At 37.4% G+C, this 19,581-nt stretch overlaps 2 protein-coding genes across 3 annotated transcripts; one reads left to right on the top strand and one right to left on the bottom strand.

The window, feature by feature from the left end:
* Positions 1–7,504: 7,504 nt before the first annotated feature.
* On the top strand, positions 7,505–11,147 carry LOC122026863 (probable xyloglucan glycosyltransferase 9). 2 transcript variants are annotated; one of them, XM_042585581.1, is made up of 6 exons: positions 7,505–7,794; positions 7,905–8,833; positions 8,922–9,230; positions 9,324–9,614; positions 9,719–9,832; positions 10,266–11,147. In XM_042585581.1, exons 2-6 carry the CDS (start codon positions 8,069–8,071, stop codon positions 10,866–10,868), a joined length of 2,082 nt encoding a protein of 693 aa, XP_042441515.1. In that variant the 5' UTR covers positions 7,505–7,794; positions 7,905–8,068; the 3' UTR covers positions 10,869–11,147. The 2 variants fall into 2 exon arrangements, with proteins under 2 accessions (XP_042441515.1, XP_042441514.1); XM_042585580.1 differs by having other exon boundaries at positions 7,505–8,833.
* Positions 11,148–13,698: 2,551 nt separating this feature from the next.
* On the bottom strand, positions 13,699–14,225 carry LOC122027993 (cold shock protein 2-like). The gene has a single exon (XM_042587006.1). It carries the CDS (start codon positions 14,223–14,225, stop codon positions 13,809–13,811), a length of 417 nt encoding a protein of 138 aa, XP_042442940.1. The 3' UTR covers positions 13,699–13,808.
* Between the last annotated feature and the right edge of the window lie 5,356 nt (positions 14,226–19,581).

Raw genomic sequence — 19,581 nt, 5'->3', positions numbered from 1 at the left:
TATCGCTGAGGAGGATGAAATGACCTAAAAGGTACTCATAAGGAGGGTTAGATTGATGTCGATGAGTCCTAATAGGTCATTCCGATACTCAAGTTAGGATTTACATGAGAGAGTATGCGGGGAAAAAGGTAATGGAGAAGAAGAGGAAAATATGATGGAGTTGTAGAGCAATCAAATCCTTCTTCGCTAACCTTATTGGGTTTATATAACTATCAGATGTCGCATGCTTCTCTATCATCAATCATCATTGTATACGTTAGTGAGGAGAATAGATACTTGTTGGTTGCTTATCCATTCATTAAGTGTCCAGGTCCGACGATCGACCTCGTAACTGCCTCCCTATTTATCTAGTTTCATGTGTCAGAATATTTGCAGTTGTTGTCCACCTTTCTCGAGAGAAACGACCTTATTTGGGACTCACTGAGGGTTGGTCCAAGCTAAGGGTGGATGAAGAAATAGGGTCAATACTTAATAGCCTTGAGAGTATATGATATCGAGATATAGGTGATGTCATAATTTGAGACATAGAGGATGTCGGTGACCTGAGCCTTGCCATGGGCGAAATCATGATTTGAAATTGAGCAGATGAGATGTCAACTATTGAGACACAAGTTAAGCTGGGATCTTAGACATAGAGGATGTCGGAGTCCTGGGACATCAGGATTTGAAACCAAGCCGGAAGAGATGTCGGCTATCAAGGCTAAGACACAGGCTAAGCCGGGATTCGAGACATGAAGGATATCAACAACTTGGGCCGGGCAACGGGCGACATCAGAATCTAGGACTGAGACATTTAGGATGTCAAGATGCATAGCCAAGATGGAAGTGATATCAAATACTATGCCACCAGCGTAAATAGAGAAATACTCATAGAGGCCCATCCAGATTATGCCAGTATTCTTAGACCACTTCTCACTAAAGAAAAAAGTCTCTTGCGGTGTATCATAGCTAATATTTGAATCTTAGATTTTTTAGTTATCTATTAAAGGATCTAACTATTGTACCATTGTCTCGGAGGCACAACCAAATCACTCATGATGTACATACTCATGGTTAATGTGCCTAATCTCCTAATTAATTTTCTTAATTAATCAGTCTCAATGGCCTAATGTATACACATGCTATTTCCCAATGCTAGGCTCGTAGCCTCGTGCTAACCGTTTTTTTTATGTCACTAATCCATCAATTTGCCATCATCAACTCATCTAATGATAAGCTCCATTATTTTAAATTTTATCTATATATACAAATTGATGGTGATAAATTAATTCCACACTTGATATTATCGATGATGACAAGACATTGATCATGCTTTGGAGATTAAAAAAAATGTGTTTCTCCATCACATTTGGCCTCGAGTAGCCGACCAAGTTGTAATCCTAACTAATCAAACTTTTTTTATTCAGCAAAAGCTTTGCTTATTAGTTGCGTCACAAATTTGCTCTTTTTGTTTTTTTGTTTTTTACTGGCCTCCGGAAAGCCGATCCGATTTTATAACATTTTTCTATCAATCGTCATAATAAAATAAAAAATAAATCCAGATGGACAGCCTGTCACAAATTTTTCAAATAATATATCTAAATAAGATACCAACTCTATTTACTTAACCGGTCTGTCTAATCTTTTATTTGGAAGAGCAAAACTGACATTGAAAGAAAATTTTTTTTTGCAGTGGACATTTTTTGATTATTTATTTTATTAAAATTTTTAGATGGAAGATAAATCTAATCCATTAATGGATGATTTTAAAATTAAAATTAATTATCTCAAAATCGAATAGAAAATAATAGATGAAAAAATAATGCATGTGTCATTTTTTATTCATAAAATTATATTATATATAAAAAATGACGTATATATCATTTTTAACTCATAAAATTAGGGGACGTTTGGTTTAGGGGAATAAGAGTGGGAATGAGAATAACAATTATTAATTATCATTGTTGATGTTTGAATTATAGGAATGAAAATACAAATAAATGAATGAATCCTTATAATTGGGTAATAACTTATTCTCATGTCTCTCTCCTTTAATGAGTCATTAATCTATTTTCAACAATCAAAATATTCCCTTATTCCAAAAATACTCTTGATCTAAAACTAAAATTTTTCTCTTAATATCAAATATCAAAATATATTTATTTAATTGTTCTTTCATATCACTTTCTTTCTCTTTGTTGTCTCTCATCATTTTTTTTCTTTTCCTCATTTTATCACCTACTTTCTCTCTCCTTATTCTCTCTCATCACATTTTCTTTCTGTTTTTTCTCATTACACTTTCTCTCTCATTACACATTCTCGCTCCTTAATATCTTCCATCACACTTTCTTCCTTTTTTCCCATCACAATTTCTCTCTCATCATACTTTCTCTCTCCTCAATATTTCACATCACACTCTTTTCTCATTCTTCTTATTACACTTTATCTTTCATCATACTTTTCTATCTCATCACACTTTCTCTCTCCTCAATCTCTGTCATCACGCTCTCTTCCTTTTTTTCTGAACACACTTTCTCTCTCATCATACTTTCTCTTTCTTCAATCTCTTCCATAACATTCGCTTTCCTATTTTTTTTTTGTCATACTTTCTCTCATCATACGTTCTCTTTATTCAATCTCTCCTATCACACTCTCTCTCCTTATTTTTCTCCCTTCTCTTTATCCGCTCTCATCATATTTTTTTCTCATCATATTTTCTCTCTCATCTTCTATCACCATGCTCTCTCTCATCACACTCTCTTTCCTCATTTTATCTAATCGCACTTTCTCTCTCTTCATTATTTTTCATCACACTTTCTCTCTTATCAAATTTTTTTCTTACATTCAACTTTATCTCATATTTAATTTTTTTCTCTTATTTTTCTTTAAGGGTAAAAAAATAAATTTAAATTTATTCCGATAAAAAATATTAAACCAAACAGACATTACTTTTAAGAGTGGTATCCATGCTCATGCCTATTCCCATTTCACACTACTATGATTCTCATTCTAATTCCTATTTATTAAAAAATAATGCACTACACAACAATTCATCGGGGAGGACCATGGACCCCCTAGTATTATGGGTGGAAACCGAGATCGCGAAAGAAGGCGGGTAGAAGCAAGGCATCAGGATGATGTACGCTCTGATCATGTTGGGCGGCGTTTGCGTCGTCGGGACATTGCACACCTACCTCACACCGGAGACGAAAATGAGGTTGTAGGACGAGAATGAGACAGGGGAAAGTGAGGATGACAAAACGAAAGAGCGGTTGTCGTTGCTAGCGAGGGCGTCGCCTGTTCATACTATGGAATCACTGCCATAAGGAAATTTATTCTAATTACTACTCAGACATAGTAATTAATAAGAAAAAAAGCTCAACTTTTAAAATATTCATCCGATAATAATTAAAATGGTTTTATTTATTTAGTGATGTCTAGTGATGCATATACCTAAATCAAATTTAGAGTAAATGTCGTCACCCATGTGAATATCTTTATTATATGTATCTTGTACAAGCTCCTGGCTTCCACCTCTTGCCTAGCTCTCGGAAGAAGGCACCAGCGATCGCGCGGCAAGAGCTCGTCCCTGCAAGAGACCATCTGGAGGAGGCGTTCCCGGAGAGATCGCCTGCGGAGGTGATGTCAGAGCTGGAGAAGGTGATGTGGGCCAACTTCTAAACGTGTCGAATAGATCATGATCGTCCCTCTATATTTGAATTCCTAGATCCACCACTGCATGTGTCCTTTTTTATTTATAAAATTATATTACATATAACCATCTTCTTTATCAAGATAAATAAACATATAAAAAAAAAAAATCTTCACCGTTTCTTTTCTTTTCTTCTCTTCGGATAATTTCTCACTGTAAATTCCTTTATCTTCATCGTCCGACCTGTAAAGCAAACGGAGCTTACAATTGCATTGCAGCTCCTACAGGAAAATGCAAAAAACATCAATGAGTCAAATGCAAAATCAATCGAAACCGCATCAAAATCAAACTTTAAAATAAAGAAAGGCTGATATTTGGGCTCTAGGCCCGAACAGGGTCGCGACGCATAGAATAAATAAAGCCCAGCCTAGCTTACAGTTAGCCTTTCGCTTTCAAGGATGATGTGGATTTGTCTTTTTCTTTTCTTTATTTTTCACTTTATATTAAAAAATATATATTTATATATAGTCCATTCGTGTATTGGCCTTTCGCTTCTCTTTGACGTCTACCTCTTACCAAATGTAATAATATCCATTATATTCTATTTATTTTTAATTTCTAGCAAGACAAAGAAAACTCCACTTCGAGTTTTTTTTTGTCGCCAAAATTTTGTCTATCTTTGTTTCGATCACTTTCTAAAAGTCCTCTTGACTTGCTGTTTGGCTCTTACAGTCGAGACTTCTTCAAAAAAATTAGATGGCAAGTCAAGATCGATAGGTCACCCGATTGCGGTTCAACAACAACCTAAATAAAATGGAAGTGACCTTTTAGTTTCGTTGTTTTTTCCCGTTGGTAACATGCATCTAATTGTCTGAATCGATGATTAATTTTGTCAGTGATCAATTCAATCCTATAAAAATTTTCCATCAATCACGACGTCGAATAATATAGAGATTAATATATCTTATATAGACCGCAATTTATAAGACGGGATCCTCTCATCTGCACTACACGGACCAAAAGATGGATTATAAAAGATGATTGATTAACCGGCAGAGTCCATCCAAATTAACCAATAATATAGTAGTCATCCTCTGAATCCCAAAGTGTAGTCAAAGGATCTGTTCTCACTATCTATGACCTAAATAAGAATAGAATTATAATTACCATATTTTTAATTCTAATCTTATAGATAAAGAATAAATTATTATTAATAAATTTTAATTCTAATCTTCTTTAGAAAGAAAAATAATTTTTATAAACAAAATAATTAACTTGACACATGGCCGGCTTTAGGCATAGGCCATTAAGGCCTATGCCTAGGGCCCCAATTTTTTATTGGGGCCCATTATTTTTAATGTATTAAAAATATTTGTTAAAGATAATGAAAAAAAATAGGTCCACATAATAAAAGATATGCAATCTCATTATCTACAAATTAGGATCATTATTTTTTAATATATTAAATATATTTTTATGTATACCTTTTAAGAGAATGGAAAAAAATAAGATCCACATGATTAAATAAATATTTACATGATCTCAATCTATCCAAGCTTCAGATTTCACAAAGATCAACAAATTATTTTTTTTTAAATTATTAATGTTATTTTATAAAACTTAATCTATTCCTCTTCAATATCTTTCAATCATAGCCTACTCTCGTTACATTTCTCATTAGTTGGTGATGCTTTCTCTTTAATCAATAAGAACATGAATTAATTTTTTTATCTTATCCATACAATACAAAATAAAAATGTTAATTTTTTTTTTTTGAAGTTTCCCCTCTTCTTTTCCAACTCTCTCTCTCTGTGCTTTTATTGCTCATTCTCTCTGTGCTTTTCTTGCTCATTGAGATTCGAGAAGAGAAACTTCACATCTCCACCTAACACTAACACGCTGATTTAGTCGGTACTACTATGCTCCTTGATTAAATTCAACGTCTCAGTGTGATCTTTATTTTCTAAGGATTGTATTTAGTTTTGTCATTTTTTACATTATTTTTTATTTATTTATTTTTTGTGTTTCGCCGATGATGATGAGTTGAGCATGGGAGAATGATTTTTTGATATTGTTATCCTATTTTATTGTTCTTATTTTCTCAATTTTATTTCTTTTTTTAAGGGTTGTTCTCTCCGCCTTGTATTTAAATAATTAGACATACTTATATCTTCTTCATTTTAAAACAATTTTGAATACTTATTTTTAGTTAAATGAATCGTAAACTTATTATCCACTTGAGATATTATTATATCTAATAATACTCTATTTAATACCGTAAAATTTATATTTATCTGAATTAGATTATCTTGAATATAAAAATTTAATTAATAATTTTACATCTAAAAAGTGAAAAAATTAAATTGTATAAAAAAATATTTTATAAAATTAATATTTAATTTGTTAAAAAATTTAAACCACTGTTTTCTATCCAAGTCTAAATGAAAAATGATAAGGTATTTTTTTTTTTAAACAACGTAGGCTTAAAAAAAATTTTCCGCTTAGTGCCTCAAATATGCTTGAGCCGGCCCTGACTTGGCATGAATCATGATAAATCTTCTCTAATAAATACTAAGAATATTAAAATTATCCTAAATAAAAAAAATAAAAATTAATAAAAATAGTAAAAAAAAATTCTGAAAATGGTTTAAATTGTAGAATTTGAAGTTGAAATTTAGCGCTTACGATTTCACACTTAACAAACATAGGATTTCAAAATATTCACGCGTTATGATAGAAAGAGAGCCTGAATTTTCAATCCCGAGTTTAAAATTATGATAGTTTAAAATTTAAATACTCATATTAAATTTTAATATGAGTTGAGTCTATATTAGATCATCAGTATAAATTGGAATTTGAAAAGTACTAATGGAGACCATTCAATCTGTATTTTTAAGCTCATTTCTCTCTGGAGAAAAGTTTCCAATGCTATTATTTTTAAATTTTATTAAGAGAATCTAATCTCAAATTATTTTATGGGAGTCATGATTGAGGGGCCCATTTACACATGTGTTGGTGGAGCCGAATTTTCCTGTTACCCACTCCAATTTGTTATCATTTATCACGTCCATGTGGTGGGAATGAGATGCAAGGCAACCCTCTGTTTTATTCACATTTATTTTTAAAATAAAAATCAAAACCAAAATCAAATTATTGTGCACCCTTTGCGAATGTAACACTGACATAATTTTAGGGTCGGGATCCATCAATTCGTAACGTTACAAATGATAAATGTCGGAAGCCGACACGCTGTTTTATCCGTACCGTTTTTTTGTTCCCGGGCAGCAGCAGCAGCATTTGATAATGCGACGCATTCATAACTCGCATTCGAACGTTGCAAACGGCGTCACGATGAGGACGACATAGCGCTCCGATACGTTACGTCGGGACGCCGCTACGGCGCTGCGTTCCGAAATCAGGTAATTTTCCGTTTTTGCCCTTGACCAATTTGTTATTGCACCGACGCGTTCTTATCCACCGCTGGGTCAAACCATTCGGTGCTAGCTAGCTACCACGGGAATTTCCATTCTTTTTTTTTTTTTTGCTTTTTTTTCTCTTTCTGTTTGTAACAACTTTGTCAGTTATAACTACCCTTTAAATGCTTTATAATTTTATCCTTTCATTAAATTTCGGCATCCATCTACTACCGAGCGTTGGTACGATAGTTTAAAATACGATAACCGCTATCTAACTCGATTAAATCAAATAAAATGTAAAATCTACTAAATCCGAGGGCCAAAGTAAAATTTTACAAAGTGACAAGTCGAAGGGCGCTGCCGTGAAGTCGACGGGCCGCGTTCCGCCGTGAAGTCAGAGGTGGAGGTCCGTTCAAACGACAACGCGATAAAGTTGGAATTTTCAAATGGAAAGAAAAAAAAAAGAAAGAGGGAGAAGGAAACATTCATGGCAGAAAAGGCAGTGGCAGGTGCAGCGGCGCCAGAGCCTCATCGTCCTCCATCTTCAACCATACGAAACTAGAGCCGCGTTAGGAGAAAAAGTAAAAATCGCATCTTTGTTTACGGAAAGTAAAATGCGAGAGTAAAAGCAGAGAAGGTGTGCTGGTGGACCATTGATTGAATCAGCGTCGCCATCTCCAGCTGTAACCCCTCTTTCATCCATCTTCGTCTGGCAGGTTAAACTCCATCCTAGGCTGCCGGTGTTCGGTAAGGTTCAAGTAGATTAGGATTACCCAATTCATTCTGCTGTTCGTCTTCCTTTGTTTTCTTTCTTCTTTGATTCGCCCCCGGTGGAATATGTTTGGTCGCGTTGGTAGAGACATAGCGACGGCAGGCCGCCCTGATGTATAATTGATGGGAGATCAGCTTTTGGATCTTAGGGAAGGAGCATTGCGTTGTCAAGCTGCGGATTTGTGAAGGGAAGCCAAAAAAGGGAGACGAGTTTGCAAGAAAGGTAGGAGTTTTATCGAGTGCGGGAGTAATGTCGCCTTCGTTCGATTGGTGGGGGAAGGAGGTACACCGTGGGACGTCTGTGGTGGTGAAGATGGAGAACCCTAATTGGTCCATCTCGGAGATTTCTTCCCCTAACGACGATGACGACGAGTGCGGCGGCGATGGGGAGTTATTGCGATATGGGGCGAGGAAAGGCGGCCGTGGGAAGAACGCCAAGCAAATCACGTGGGTGCTCCTCCTCAAGGCCCATCGCGCCGCCGGGTGCCTCTCCAGCCTCGCGTCCGCCGCAATCGGCCTCGCATCCGCAGTGCGCCGCCGCGTGGCCGCCGGACGGACTGACTGCGACGCCGCTGCATCCCATCCGGACGAGAGTCCAGCGCTGCGCACCCGTTTCTACTTCTGCATCAAGGTCTTTCTCTGGCTTTCGGTGCTCCTTTTGGGGTTCGAGGTCGCCGCTCACCTGCATGGCTGGCATTTGGGGGCGGCCGAGCTGCAGCGCTTGCTGGTTGTGCCGTCGTCCTTCGGCGTTCGGGAGCTCTTCGGGTCGCTGTACGCGGAATGGCTGCGGCTCCGGATGGTGTACATCGCGCCGCTGCTCCAGTTCCTCGCCAACACCTGCGTCGTACTCTTCCTCATTCAAAGCGCCGACCGCCTCATTCTCTGCCTCGGTTGCTTCTGGATCCGCTTCAATAAGTTGAAGCCGAGGCCCAGGCATGCCGTCGACAAGGACCTCGAATCCGGCGATTATTTTCCTATGGTACTAATCCAGATTCCCATGTGCAACGAGAGGGAGGTAAGATTTTTCATAGCTTCACACTCCGAACTCAGACTCAGAGCTCCTATACTAAACCACATTTCTCAATCATTTTGGCATTTCGCAGGTGTATCAGCAATCCATCGCTGCAGTGTGTAATTTGGATTGGCCTAGATCCAACGTTCTGGTTCAGGTGTTGGATGACTCTGATGATCCATTAACACAAGCTTTGATCAAGGAAGAGGTGGATAAATGGCAGCAAAATGGTGCCAACATCATGTACCGACACCGGGAGATCCGAGAGGGGTACAAGGCTGGAAATCTCAAGTCAGCCATGAATTGTAGCTATGTAAAAGACTACGAGTTTGTAACCATTTTCGATGCCGACTTCCAGCCATCGCCAGATTTCTTGAAGCAAACTATACCATATTTCAAGGTTTTCTATTGTAGCATTGATTGGAAAACAATGTTCACTTATTGACTATAAACCGTGGATTTTAATGTGAATTTTATCTGGTGGGATTTGCAGGACAATGAGGAGCTTGGATTAGTACAGGCTAGATGGGCTTTTGTGAACAAAGATGAGAACTTGTTGACTCGGCTACAAAACGTAAACTTGTGCTTCCATTTTGAGGTGGAACAGCAGGTGAATGGAATGTTCCTCAACTTTTTTGGGTTCAATGGGACGGCTGGAGTTTGGAGAATCAAGGCATTAGAAGATGCCGGCGGGTGGCTTGAGAGAACAACTGTGGAAGATATGGACATTGCAGTGAGAGCTCACTTAAAGGGATGGAAGTTTATCTTCCTCAATGATGTAGAGGTAATGAAATGCTTTTTGGATTGTTGAAAATTTTCAGAAATAGAATAATCTTAAATCGTATAAACAAATACTAGAAACCTTACTGTGTCTACTATGATTTGCAGTGCCAATGTGAGTTGCCCGAGTCATATGAGGCGTATCGGAAGCAACAGCATCGTTGGCATTCTGGCCCAATGCAGTTATTTAGACTCTGCTTACCAGATATTTTACGATCAAAGGTACGATTCTAGATTCAGATGTTTGGCAAACTTTTAACTTAACATGTTTGCTGTACATTCGAATCACAGCAATAAGATGTTGGATAACTGAATGCTAATCTGTATGGTTGTATTTTTAAAGTTCGAACTATTTTAAAGTTGTTTGCCCAAGCACAATATTTTAGTAATCTACAACTTTAAATTCAGTAAATTACTGAGGCTGTGATGGAAAATTACTTTGTTTGGCTTTAACCGTTTTGGTATGAAGATCTCCATCCATATACTAAAATGCATCTGTTGCCATATAGGAAATATGTCTTCATGCCACCTCTTTGTTGAACTTGGCATTTGTCTATATGTTGTTTAAACTTTCAGTTCTTGCCATTTCTTATACTGGAAGTTAATTTTGTGAATATTGAAAAAAAAATTGATGATTATTTACTCTTCATTGCAGATTTGTTTTTGGAAGAAGGCAAACTTAATATTTCTCTTTTTCCTGCTCCGGAAACTGATATTGCCTTTCTACTCCTTCACCTTGTTCTGTGTCATCCTCCCAATGTCTATGTTTGTCCCTGAAGCTGAGCTCCCGGCATGGATAGTCTGCTACATTCCCGCGACCATGTCCTTCCTCAACATCCTGCCTGCCCCAAGATCCTTCCCTTTTATAGTCCCTTATCTCCTCTTCGAAAACACCATGTCAGTGACCAAGTTCAATGCCATGATATCCGGCCTATTCCAGCTTGGGAGTGCCTACGAGTGGGTCGTCACCAAGAAATCCGGTCGTTCTTCTGAAGGTGATCTGTATTCTTTAGTCAAGAATGAATCTGATAACCAAAGAGAAGCCTCCACACCAGACCTTGAAACTCTACTGAAAGAGGACTCTAAGCAAAAGCATAATAGGATATACAGGAAGGAGTTAGCATTGGCATTTCTTCTCTTAACTGCTTCGGCGAGGAGTTTACTATCAGCCCATGGTATACATTTCTACTTCCTCTTGTTCCAGGGCATCTCATTCCTCCTCGTTGGTCTTGACCTTATTGGTCAGCAGATCGAGTGAGATGATGAAGATTTCACACCGAATCATCACAGCGGCTAATGGTATCAAAGCACGATCTTATCTATATGGAAAATGATGAATTTGAAGCCGCTCAGAGCACAGCATCATTTACATCTTCTTTAGGGATGATTTAGTGATAGCTTCATCTTGAGGTGTAGATAATCCAAACGTATTGCAGATGCTTCATTCTTTCAAATGTTATTCATTTTTAAGATCATCTCTTTTCTTCAAATTGGATTCAACTTAAAGTTTAAGTAGAGTTACTTGCTGTTCATAGTATATCTTTTTTTTTTGTTCGAATTAAATCTAGAAGTTAAAACAAGTAGTATCTGTTCTCTAAGTTTCCATAATGAGAGAGCCCATGAACTCAGCATTAACAAAAATAAATAAAATGCAGATACACATCTGGTTCTCAAATAAATGTTTGGCAAACTTTCCATCCCTTCAATGGACTGCATGGAGAATGAGAAACAAATGTTTTTGACTTTTCCTCTTCCCTGACTTTCTCAATTTCTGTATTGCAAGTTTTGACTTCTCCAAGCTGACACATTTTCATTTGTTGTCTACAAGAACTTTCAAATGTTTGGCGAGTCGATAAATGATCAATCAAGCTGCATTTTTCTAGTATTAATGTCCATTCCTATCCTAACAGATTCCACCATCGCTGCTCTGCTTCTCCATATACTTCCAATATTTGCATGGAGTTTATTGCCGCCCATATGGAATAAACTCCATCGCAACTCCTTTTCTGCAATTAAAATTAGTAGTAAGAAGAAGGAATTAAGAAGTTACGTATCCAAATGTCAATTTGACAGCCTCACGTTTTGAATGACAACGATCCAAACCCGTCATTTCGTTTTCGTCCATATTGTTCTCATGATCTGGTCATTCATTATATCATGTGTATAAATATATCAATCCGTCTGCCTCCCTCTCTGCTTTTGTTCTACATAAGCCAGACAATCAGGCCGCTGAAAGGGATTCAACAGTCTAATGGGAAGCATACCCTTCTCATGGGAGAACAAGCCCGGGGTCTCGTCGACGACAGAGGAGATGACCGGTGCTTCACCGGAGCAATCCTTCACAGTACTGCCGGCGACTAGGAAGGTCGCCGGACACGGCCTGAATAATAATATTGTTCCCTTGCCACCATGCAGGTCAATTCTAGAGACGAGTGTGAGCAAATCCAGTAAGATCATTAATGGTGGATCGAAGAAGGAAAGTAAGGAATGGGAAGACCCCTTCCTTGCTGCTTACCTCAAGTGCACCGCCGCCGAGGCGAGTGTTTGGACGCAAGGGAGGCAGAGGAGGAGGAAGAAGAAAAGAGACGCTTTGCTCGAAGCCTTGTCTTGCAAGGCGACCACTGGGACGAGGGAGAATGCTTTGGTGAAGCTATCAGAGCTTCATCAGGTTGGAAGCAAAAGGGTGTGAAATTGATAATTTATGTACTTTTGCAATATTCCTTGTGGTAATTTAGCTTTTCTAATCATCAATCCATTCGATTTTACTAAATCATCTTGGAGGGATTACAAAATTCTAGTTTAGTATGTTGATCAAGGTAGTCAATCACAGCTCGGATCTCTTGGTTCTTAATCCTTGGTCTCCTCCCGTTCTCTTTCAAAATTTTGATGCTTTTAAATTTACGCTCACACTGAACATATTTAAGGTTAAAACAACATTAATTTACGGAAAAGATATAAATTCAATCAAAACTTTCCAATTTCAACGGAAAAAATTAAAAATAACCTCCCACGTTTATAAAATATCTATATTCTATCATAGGAATGTTATATTAATTATAACTAAACTTAAAATAATTCAATTTAATATTTAAATGAAGTGTATCATTTTGGAAGGAATTAAGAAGAGACTAGATGATCCGCTGGTAAGACGAGGTCCGTCCAGTAGGAAGTCAAAGTGGTCAACATACAGGGTAAGCGTTTGATCGGGCGAGATATCTTCCCAAGCGGCAGAAAGAATAGCTGACCCGACATATCGACAGCTCAACCTGACGCCGAATTTCCGACACTCATAAGACAAAGTGGGAAGAGATGAAGGCCGAGCGGCCATCCCGCTCGGCTAAAAGTGGGCACGACATCAACCCGGTAGTTAAGGCTCACTCGCTCGACAGGGTGGATTCAAACATCAAATCACCGGCCGAGCGGACATCCAAATCGGCCGACCTTGGTGTCGCCTGGAGGGCGCTAGCCGAGCGGCTCCTTCGCTCAGCCCGGAGAAGGCGCTAGCCGAGCCGTTCCTTCGCTCGGCCTGGTAAAGGACAAAGGGAGCAGTTGGCGATATCTTCATAGGAACCAGTGGCACCGTCGACGAGGGGCATGGTCGGCAGCGTGGTCAGACAAAGAATTGTACTGTGGAAATTTCCACTGTTACGTCAGAGATATGCTCGTGCTATTAAGGTATGACGTCCGACATACTTTTCTGACACATCCATTCCAGGTATGCTTTGAGGAGCGTACGTGCATGCCTCGGGGAGCATGCGCGTACCTCTGGGGAGCCCTATATAAGGACCCCCAGACTTCGATGGAGGTATGTTCATTTCTTTACTGTAGCTACAGTTCTCGATCGCTTCCCCTTTGCTCTACTTTTTTCTACTGGAGATCTTACTTGAGAGTCGGAGGATCATCGTCGGGGAACCTCTCCTCAGCTCGGCATTATACTTGCAGGTCCACGTCGGCAAAAGATCTATGCTTACAGAATCTTCAACCAATCAACAAGAACACTACATCCTCAATGTTCATGGATTCAGCTTTCGGACAGAAACACTAGATATTATGAACCAGTAGACCCAAGATGAGTCTAAAAACCCTCTTTATTATCTGATTTATTTATCTATTTATATTTCGAAACTTTTAATATTTTCTTATAGTCGAAATTTGCTATTAAAAATATTAAAGAGTGCTGGCCGGGTGACGCCGCCCTTCAGCAATAGGCGACGCATTGCTTCTTGCAGTCCATTGTGCAGCCTCCGCCGCCGCCTCCACCGCCGTAGCCCTTGCCGGAGTAACTGTAGGACGTGAAGCAACTGGCCGGGCACGTCAGCTTCTTCTTGTAGCACGGGCCCATCTCGGCGCACACCACCGAGGGCGGTGCCACCACCCCGCTGCGAGCGTACCCGCTGCTCGGCCCGCCGTAGCCGCCGCCCCAGCCTCCTCCGCCGCGGAAGCCAGGAAAGTCATTCCCGCCGCCGTAGAACCTACCGCCGGGGCCGGGGATGAAGCTATCGGTGCTCACCGTGACTTCGCCCGGCGGCTTATCATTCCCGCCGAGGCCACGGCCAGCGGCGGCGGTGGCGAGGAGGAGAAGCAGGAAGAGCAGGAGAGCGTCGTTCGTCCTCATCGTGGTCGATGCATGCATGCCCAATAGGTCGGTTTTTATTGCCAAAATTTTCACAAAACCCAACTTTCGATGCTAAAGCTTAATGTAAAAGTAAACTGATCCTGTACTGAAGCTGAGTAGATAGCAATCGAGAAATAATATTAAAATGACTTTTCGTCTTCACTGTAGCTCCTTCGCTCCTGCAATCACAAGTTGTTATTGCCAAATCGGGAGCCCGACGGTCCTCCGACGCTCAAGTCACACACCGATAGACAAGGGAAACAATGAAGCAATGAACGGTGGTTTCCGAAGACGTGTGTGCGTACCTCCGCAGATGGCTACAGTGGCGAATCCAGGAATTCAAGTATGGAGAGACGATTTTTACGTGGAACAAGGGACGATATCTTCTATCTCCACCGGCGGAACCCCATACTACTAGGGGTTCCATTACTGGCAAGCGGGGGTGACCGCCGATGCCGCCCCCCCTCTGGATCCGCCCTTGGCTGCTCCCCTCATATAGAGCCTCGCCGAGTAGACTACACGCTTCCTGGGTGGATGCGCATCCTCAAATTTTCCCCAAAAGTTAACATCGAGAAAGGATCCCTGACATCTTACAATAACGGGGCAAACGTATCTCTGCCTAGGCGGCGGGATCTTCTTCCGTACGATCTTCTGTTCATCCGTGCTGTCAGTCGGCGGCACCGACTCCCAAAAGGATGTTCTGTACATATGCACCATTAATCAGCGGTACTAACTCCCAAAAGAATATTGGCACGTATCCCCCGTTTAATTTATCGGTTGTTAGTCCGACTGAACTCCCCTTGATCAGTCCGACCGACCGTCTTTTTGAACTCGTACGCCCATGTCTGGGTCGATCGGCTTGAGTGCCCCTTGCCTCGGTGCGTTGTAGGTTCGGCCAACCCTCTCCGAACTCTTCTGGTCGATCGGGGATGAAGGGTCTTCCGATCGACTAGTCTCTTAGTTGATCATCCCTTGACTTCGGCAACCACCAAAGCGCTGAATTTCCTTAGAGGTAGGCCCTCTCGAGTCACCACCGGATCATAAACCATTTTGGACAAAATTAATTAGGTTAAACAGTTGGGACTGATGGATTAACGGCACCTAACAGACTTAAAATAATTCATTTGCCTCATGTAAACTAGAAGAGTCGATATACATTTTTTTTTTTCGATGGATCTCAGAATTATAGTTAAAAACAGGACCATCGTCATCATAATTTGCGGTGGAAGAAGAAGACTTACAAGTTGGATTCACATTCTAAGTGGGATTACTTTTCACGTGTCTTTCTTTCCATCTCGTGCTCATCCATTTCAATGGTTGTCAAAAAACAGAAGATCCGAAACCGGAGCGTTGAGAATCGTTTATAGTGGTGTCGAAACAGGATGAGTAGGAAAGGTACAGTCATATTAAAAGACTGCAGCTTTTGACTCGAATTAAATCGGACTATAATATATTGACTCGAATTAAATTAGACGATAATATATCAAATTAAAGTTGATAAATTCGTTTAATATTACGTATAACTCTCAATCCTTCCGTTTTAAATTAAAAAATAACATTTAAAATCTTTTTAAAGTTAGTACTTAGGATGATAATTTTTCCTACGAGTTAGGAGTCCCGTGAAAAAAACTCGAAACGGAAACAAGAATCCTTAATTTATTTAGGATAGAGACGGTTCAAATATTTTTTTCGAGATGAGGTGAGTTCGGAGCAGGTATGAAGATATTGTCCCCATTCCCGAATCCGTCATTAAAATAATAATAATAATAATATATTACTTTTAAAAATATTAATAATAATATTGATAATAATATTAATATTAAAAAATTTAAAATAATAATAATAATAATATAAAATTAATTTGAAATAGAAGCGGGGATGGAGACAGGGATAAAGATTTGATTCCCGATTATTCGAGTTCAGGAATTTAGTGAATATGAAAAAATAAGGATAGAGACCGGGATGAAATTTAGGGATGAAAATTCGTCCCTGACCCACCCCACCATCCCTACTAGTACTTTATATACTTTATACTTGAGGTAATTTCAATCGTATTAGGATTTGTCTTTTAGAAAGTTAGAATTCAGATTATTTAAAATATTTATTTAGCTATGTTGACAGTTTGAATGATTAAGAATATTCTCTTCTTTCCTTAAAATTATGAATTTTGTATGTATATTTACTTATATTCTGCTAAATCAACATGTCTTTAGCATATTAATTTCGATATTTATATTCAAATAAATAGAATCAATAATTGTCGCTGTGTTAGTTGATCTTTAAACTACGTCATATTGTAATTTTTTTTAACCCAAATACCCCAAACCTAAAGATTTAATCCTAACTATTTGATACTACCAATCTCATCATACTAATTCAATCCTGATTTTATATTTATTTTACATAGGATTATGATTTTACAAACTACACTTATTCATTTTTGCCACGTGAGATCGTTTGCCAAATGAGGTCACGGGGTCGAATCTCAAGGTTGTCGGGACGTAAATCTTCAGACCGTGTACCTCACCCCACCACCACTTGTCCTCTCGGTTATCGTAATTTATCATTTTCATGATAACCTAGGGTCGAGTGCGACGAGGACACTTGAGGCGAACGATTTCGTCTTTTGCCACGTAATTTTACAAACTACACTTATTCATTTTGTTCGGGAGGGCAGGCTTAGTGGGGCTTCCTTCCATTGAGTTTCCGTGGACTGGGCCCTTTAATTGGGCATATTTTCCATCCACTGGGCCCTGTGAAATGGACTATAGTCTATGGGCGTTGCTTTAATTAGGTTTTCTTAATTTATCATTGCTCAATAGAAATAGAATGTGACTAATTTTTTATTAACTGAAATTATAAAGTTATTTGTTTATAAATATAAATATGTGTTTTTTGGGAAATGATTATTCTTTTATAAATTTTAAATTTTGATGGCACAATTAGTGGATTGTAGAATTACTTCTTATAACTTTATATTTATTCTTACATTATGGTAAAAGTTAGAAATACTTTTTATAAACTTAATTTTTTATGGATGTGATATCATTTTCATAAAATTATTTTTTAATAGTTAGATTATTATTTTGACAGTTTATACTTTATAATTAAATTTGCCCCGTCAATTCAACTTGAATTGCGCAATATGAAATAATTACCCTATTAATTTATTATATCATATTAATTCTCATATATGACAATTGACTTGCTCCATCCATTTTTATATGTTACTCAACTATTTATTTTCTATATCTCGTATAACTCATCCTCATCTACTTGTCTTTTTTTATCATCATAATTTATTTCACCTATATTAATCCTAAGATAGATTGATAGGGATGCACCTTTTGTCACTTACTCAACTATCTATTTTCCTTTGATTTAAAATCAAATTATTACAATTTATCATTTCAAAATTCAAAAATGTATATATCATTATGAATTGAGGGAAATTTTTAATTGATTTTTTATTAAAAAAATCATTGGAAGTGAAAAGAATTTGAATTATAAATCAACATTAAATATAAATATTTATATCAATTTTTAACATCATCAAAATAATAATTTTTCTATGTCGAAAATTATTAAAAAAATGTAAAATAAAAAACCTAATAAAAAAATATGAAACAATCTTGGTAAGCATTATGAAATCAGTACTTTGAGTTTCTTTTACGTTAGGAGATGGAAGAAATAACGTAAAAATCTTCTTGTCTTACAAACCCTAAAACACTAAATTGATAGCCCTCCATGAAATTGGTCAACATACTCTAGTGTTGGTCTTCATAAATTAGTCCTATAGTATGTACTAGTTAATATGAGATTATAACTTTGCTTACGTGTATTAGGATTAGGATTATATATTATATATACCATCTACACATTCCACACTTCCATGTCATTGTAAAATTTTAAAAATCCATGTAGGTTCATTAATGAGTTTCGATGAAAACTCATTGATAGACTTAGAAAGTTTTGATCAGACTTATTTCAACTCTTGTAAGTTTTTACAATTCTCTGGAGTTCAATGGTGCCCTCTGTTATCATTGTAAAAAATTCATAGCATTGTTCATAAGGTTTAGAAAGTTTCAAACTTTGTGTCAATTGACATAGGCTTATAATATCATGTAAAAGACTCATAACCAAGATTTTTTACCATATCTACCTTTTATACACTCTATACTTCCATTACATAACAAAAATTCAAAAATCTAAATCGTCTAGGTCTATCAATGAATTTTGGTCAAAATCCATTGATGGACTCAAAGAATTTTGATGAGACTAATTCCAACTCCTGTAGATTTCTGTAGTGTCATAGAGTCCAAGGGTGTCCTCTGTTATCATCATAAAAGATTCTCAATATTACTTAGAAAATTTATACTTTTTGTCAATTTACACAAACCTATAACTTCATGTAGGAGACTCAGGACCATAATTTTGTAAGTAGCTAGTGGCAATTTTGATGTGGTCAAACAAATTAAGTTAGGTCCTGTGTATTTGATTCTTGTGTCTAAATCTGCAGGAGGGTTAGGAATACAAGAAGTTGAACGGAAAATGTAGCTAGCGAGAAAGATGACACGGAAAAATGAGTCGACGGGCTCGGTACATCCAAGGGACGAGATGCTATGAAAGAGTACACCGGTGGACGAAAAGGACGTGTGCGGCTTCCGAGGGACAAGAAACCGGGGAGGAAGTCTGCTCGAGGAGAAGGTCGGAGTTGGGTTTTGGTGAGCTCAGCTTCGAGTAGCCGGAGCATCAACCCACACAAAGAGATGAGCTTATGGGAGCTGATATGCCTTATGGGAGCTGATCACCAAAATTTCTAATTAATTCAATAGTAAATAATTTATATTGGATTCACAAATAATGCCTAGTATAATTTAAAATTAATCTTATGCATGTTTTAAATTTTAATGTGCTTTATCTTATATATTGTTTAAATAAATTATATAAATGCCTACTATTCATTTTTCAAGTTAGAATTTTTCTTATATGATGATTGAATCTACAAACAAAAATTTTTTGATTTCTTTTCGTTAAAGTATTTTCTATGATTTTTTAATGAAAATAGTATTTTAAAAATTAAAAAAATACTTTGTAGATTTATTTTTGAAAACTTTTATTTTTCTATGATAAAACATAATATTTTCTATCATAATAATTTTTTTATATTTTTAAAATTTTATCTCAATTATTATGAATTATTTTCTAAAAGATAATTTTTAATATTAAAAATTTAGGAAAATAGATATTTGGGAAATTTAATTTTTCTAGTATTCGATAATCTATTTTTCATATTTGAAAAATTTTAAAAGAACTTTTAGAGTTGAAAAATATTTTTAAGATTTATCTTCGTAAA

Source organism: Zingiber officinale, chromosome 10A (genome assembly GCF_018446385.1).
Source record: "Zingiber officinale cultivar Zhangliang chromosome 10A, Zo_v1.1, whole genome shotgun sequence".
NCBI classification, from domain to species: Eukaryota; Viridiplantae; Streptophyta; class Magnoliopsida; order Zingiberales; family Zingiberaceae; genus Zingiber; species Zingiber officinale.
Note: the sequence above shows the minus strand (reverse complement) of the source record. Positions and strands in the feature narration are given on the sequence as shown.

Coding starts and splice junctions, on each gene's coding strand:
- LOC122026863 (XM_042585581.1), top strand. CDS start 8,069: ATGTCGCCTTCGTTCGATTGGTGGGGGAAGGAGGTACACCGTGGGACG. Junction 9,231..9,323: donor AAACTATACCATATTTCAAG/GTTTTCTATTGT, acceptor TGGGATTTGCAG/GACAATGAGGAGCTTGGATT. Junction 9,833..10,265: donor CAGATATTTTACGATCAAAG/GTACGATTCTAG, acceptor TCTTCATTGCAG/ATTTGTTTTTGGAAGAAGGC.
- LOC122027993 (XM_042587006.1), bottom strand. CDS start 14,225: ATGAGGACGAACGACGCTCTCCTGCTCTTCCTGCTTCTCCTCCTCGCC.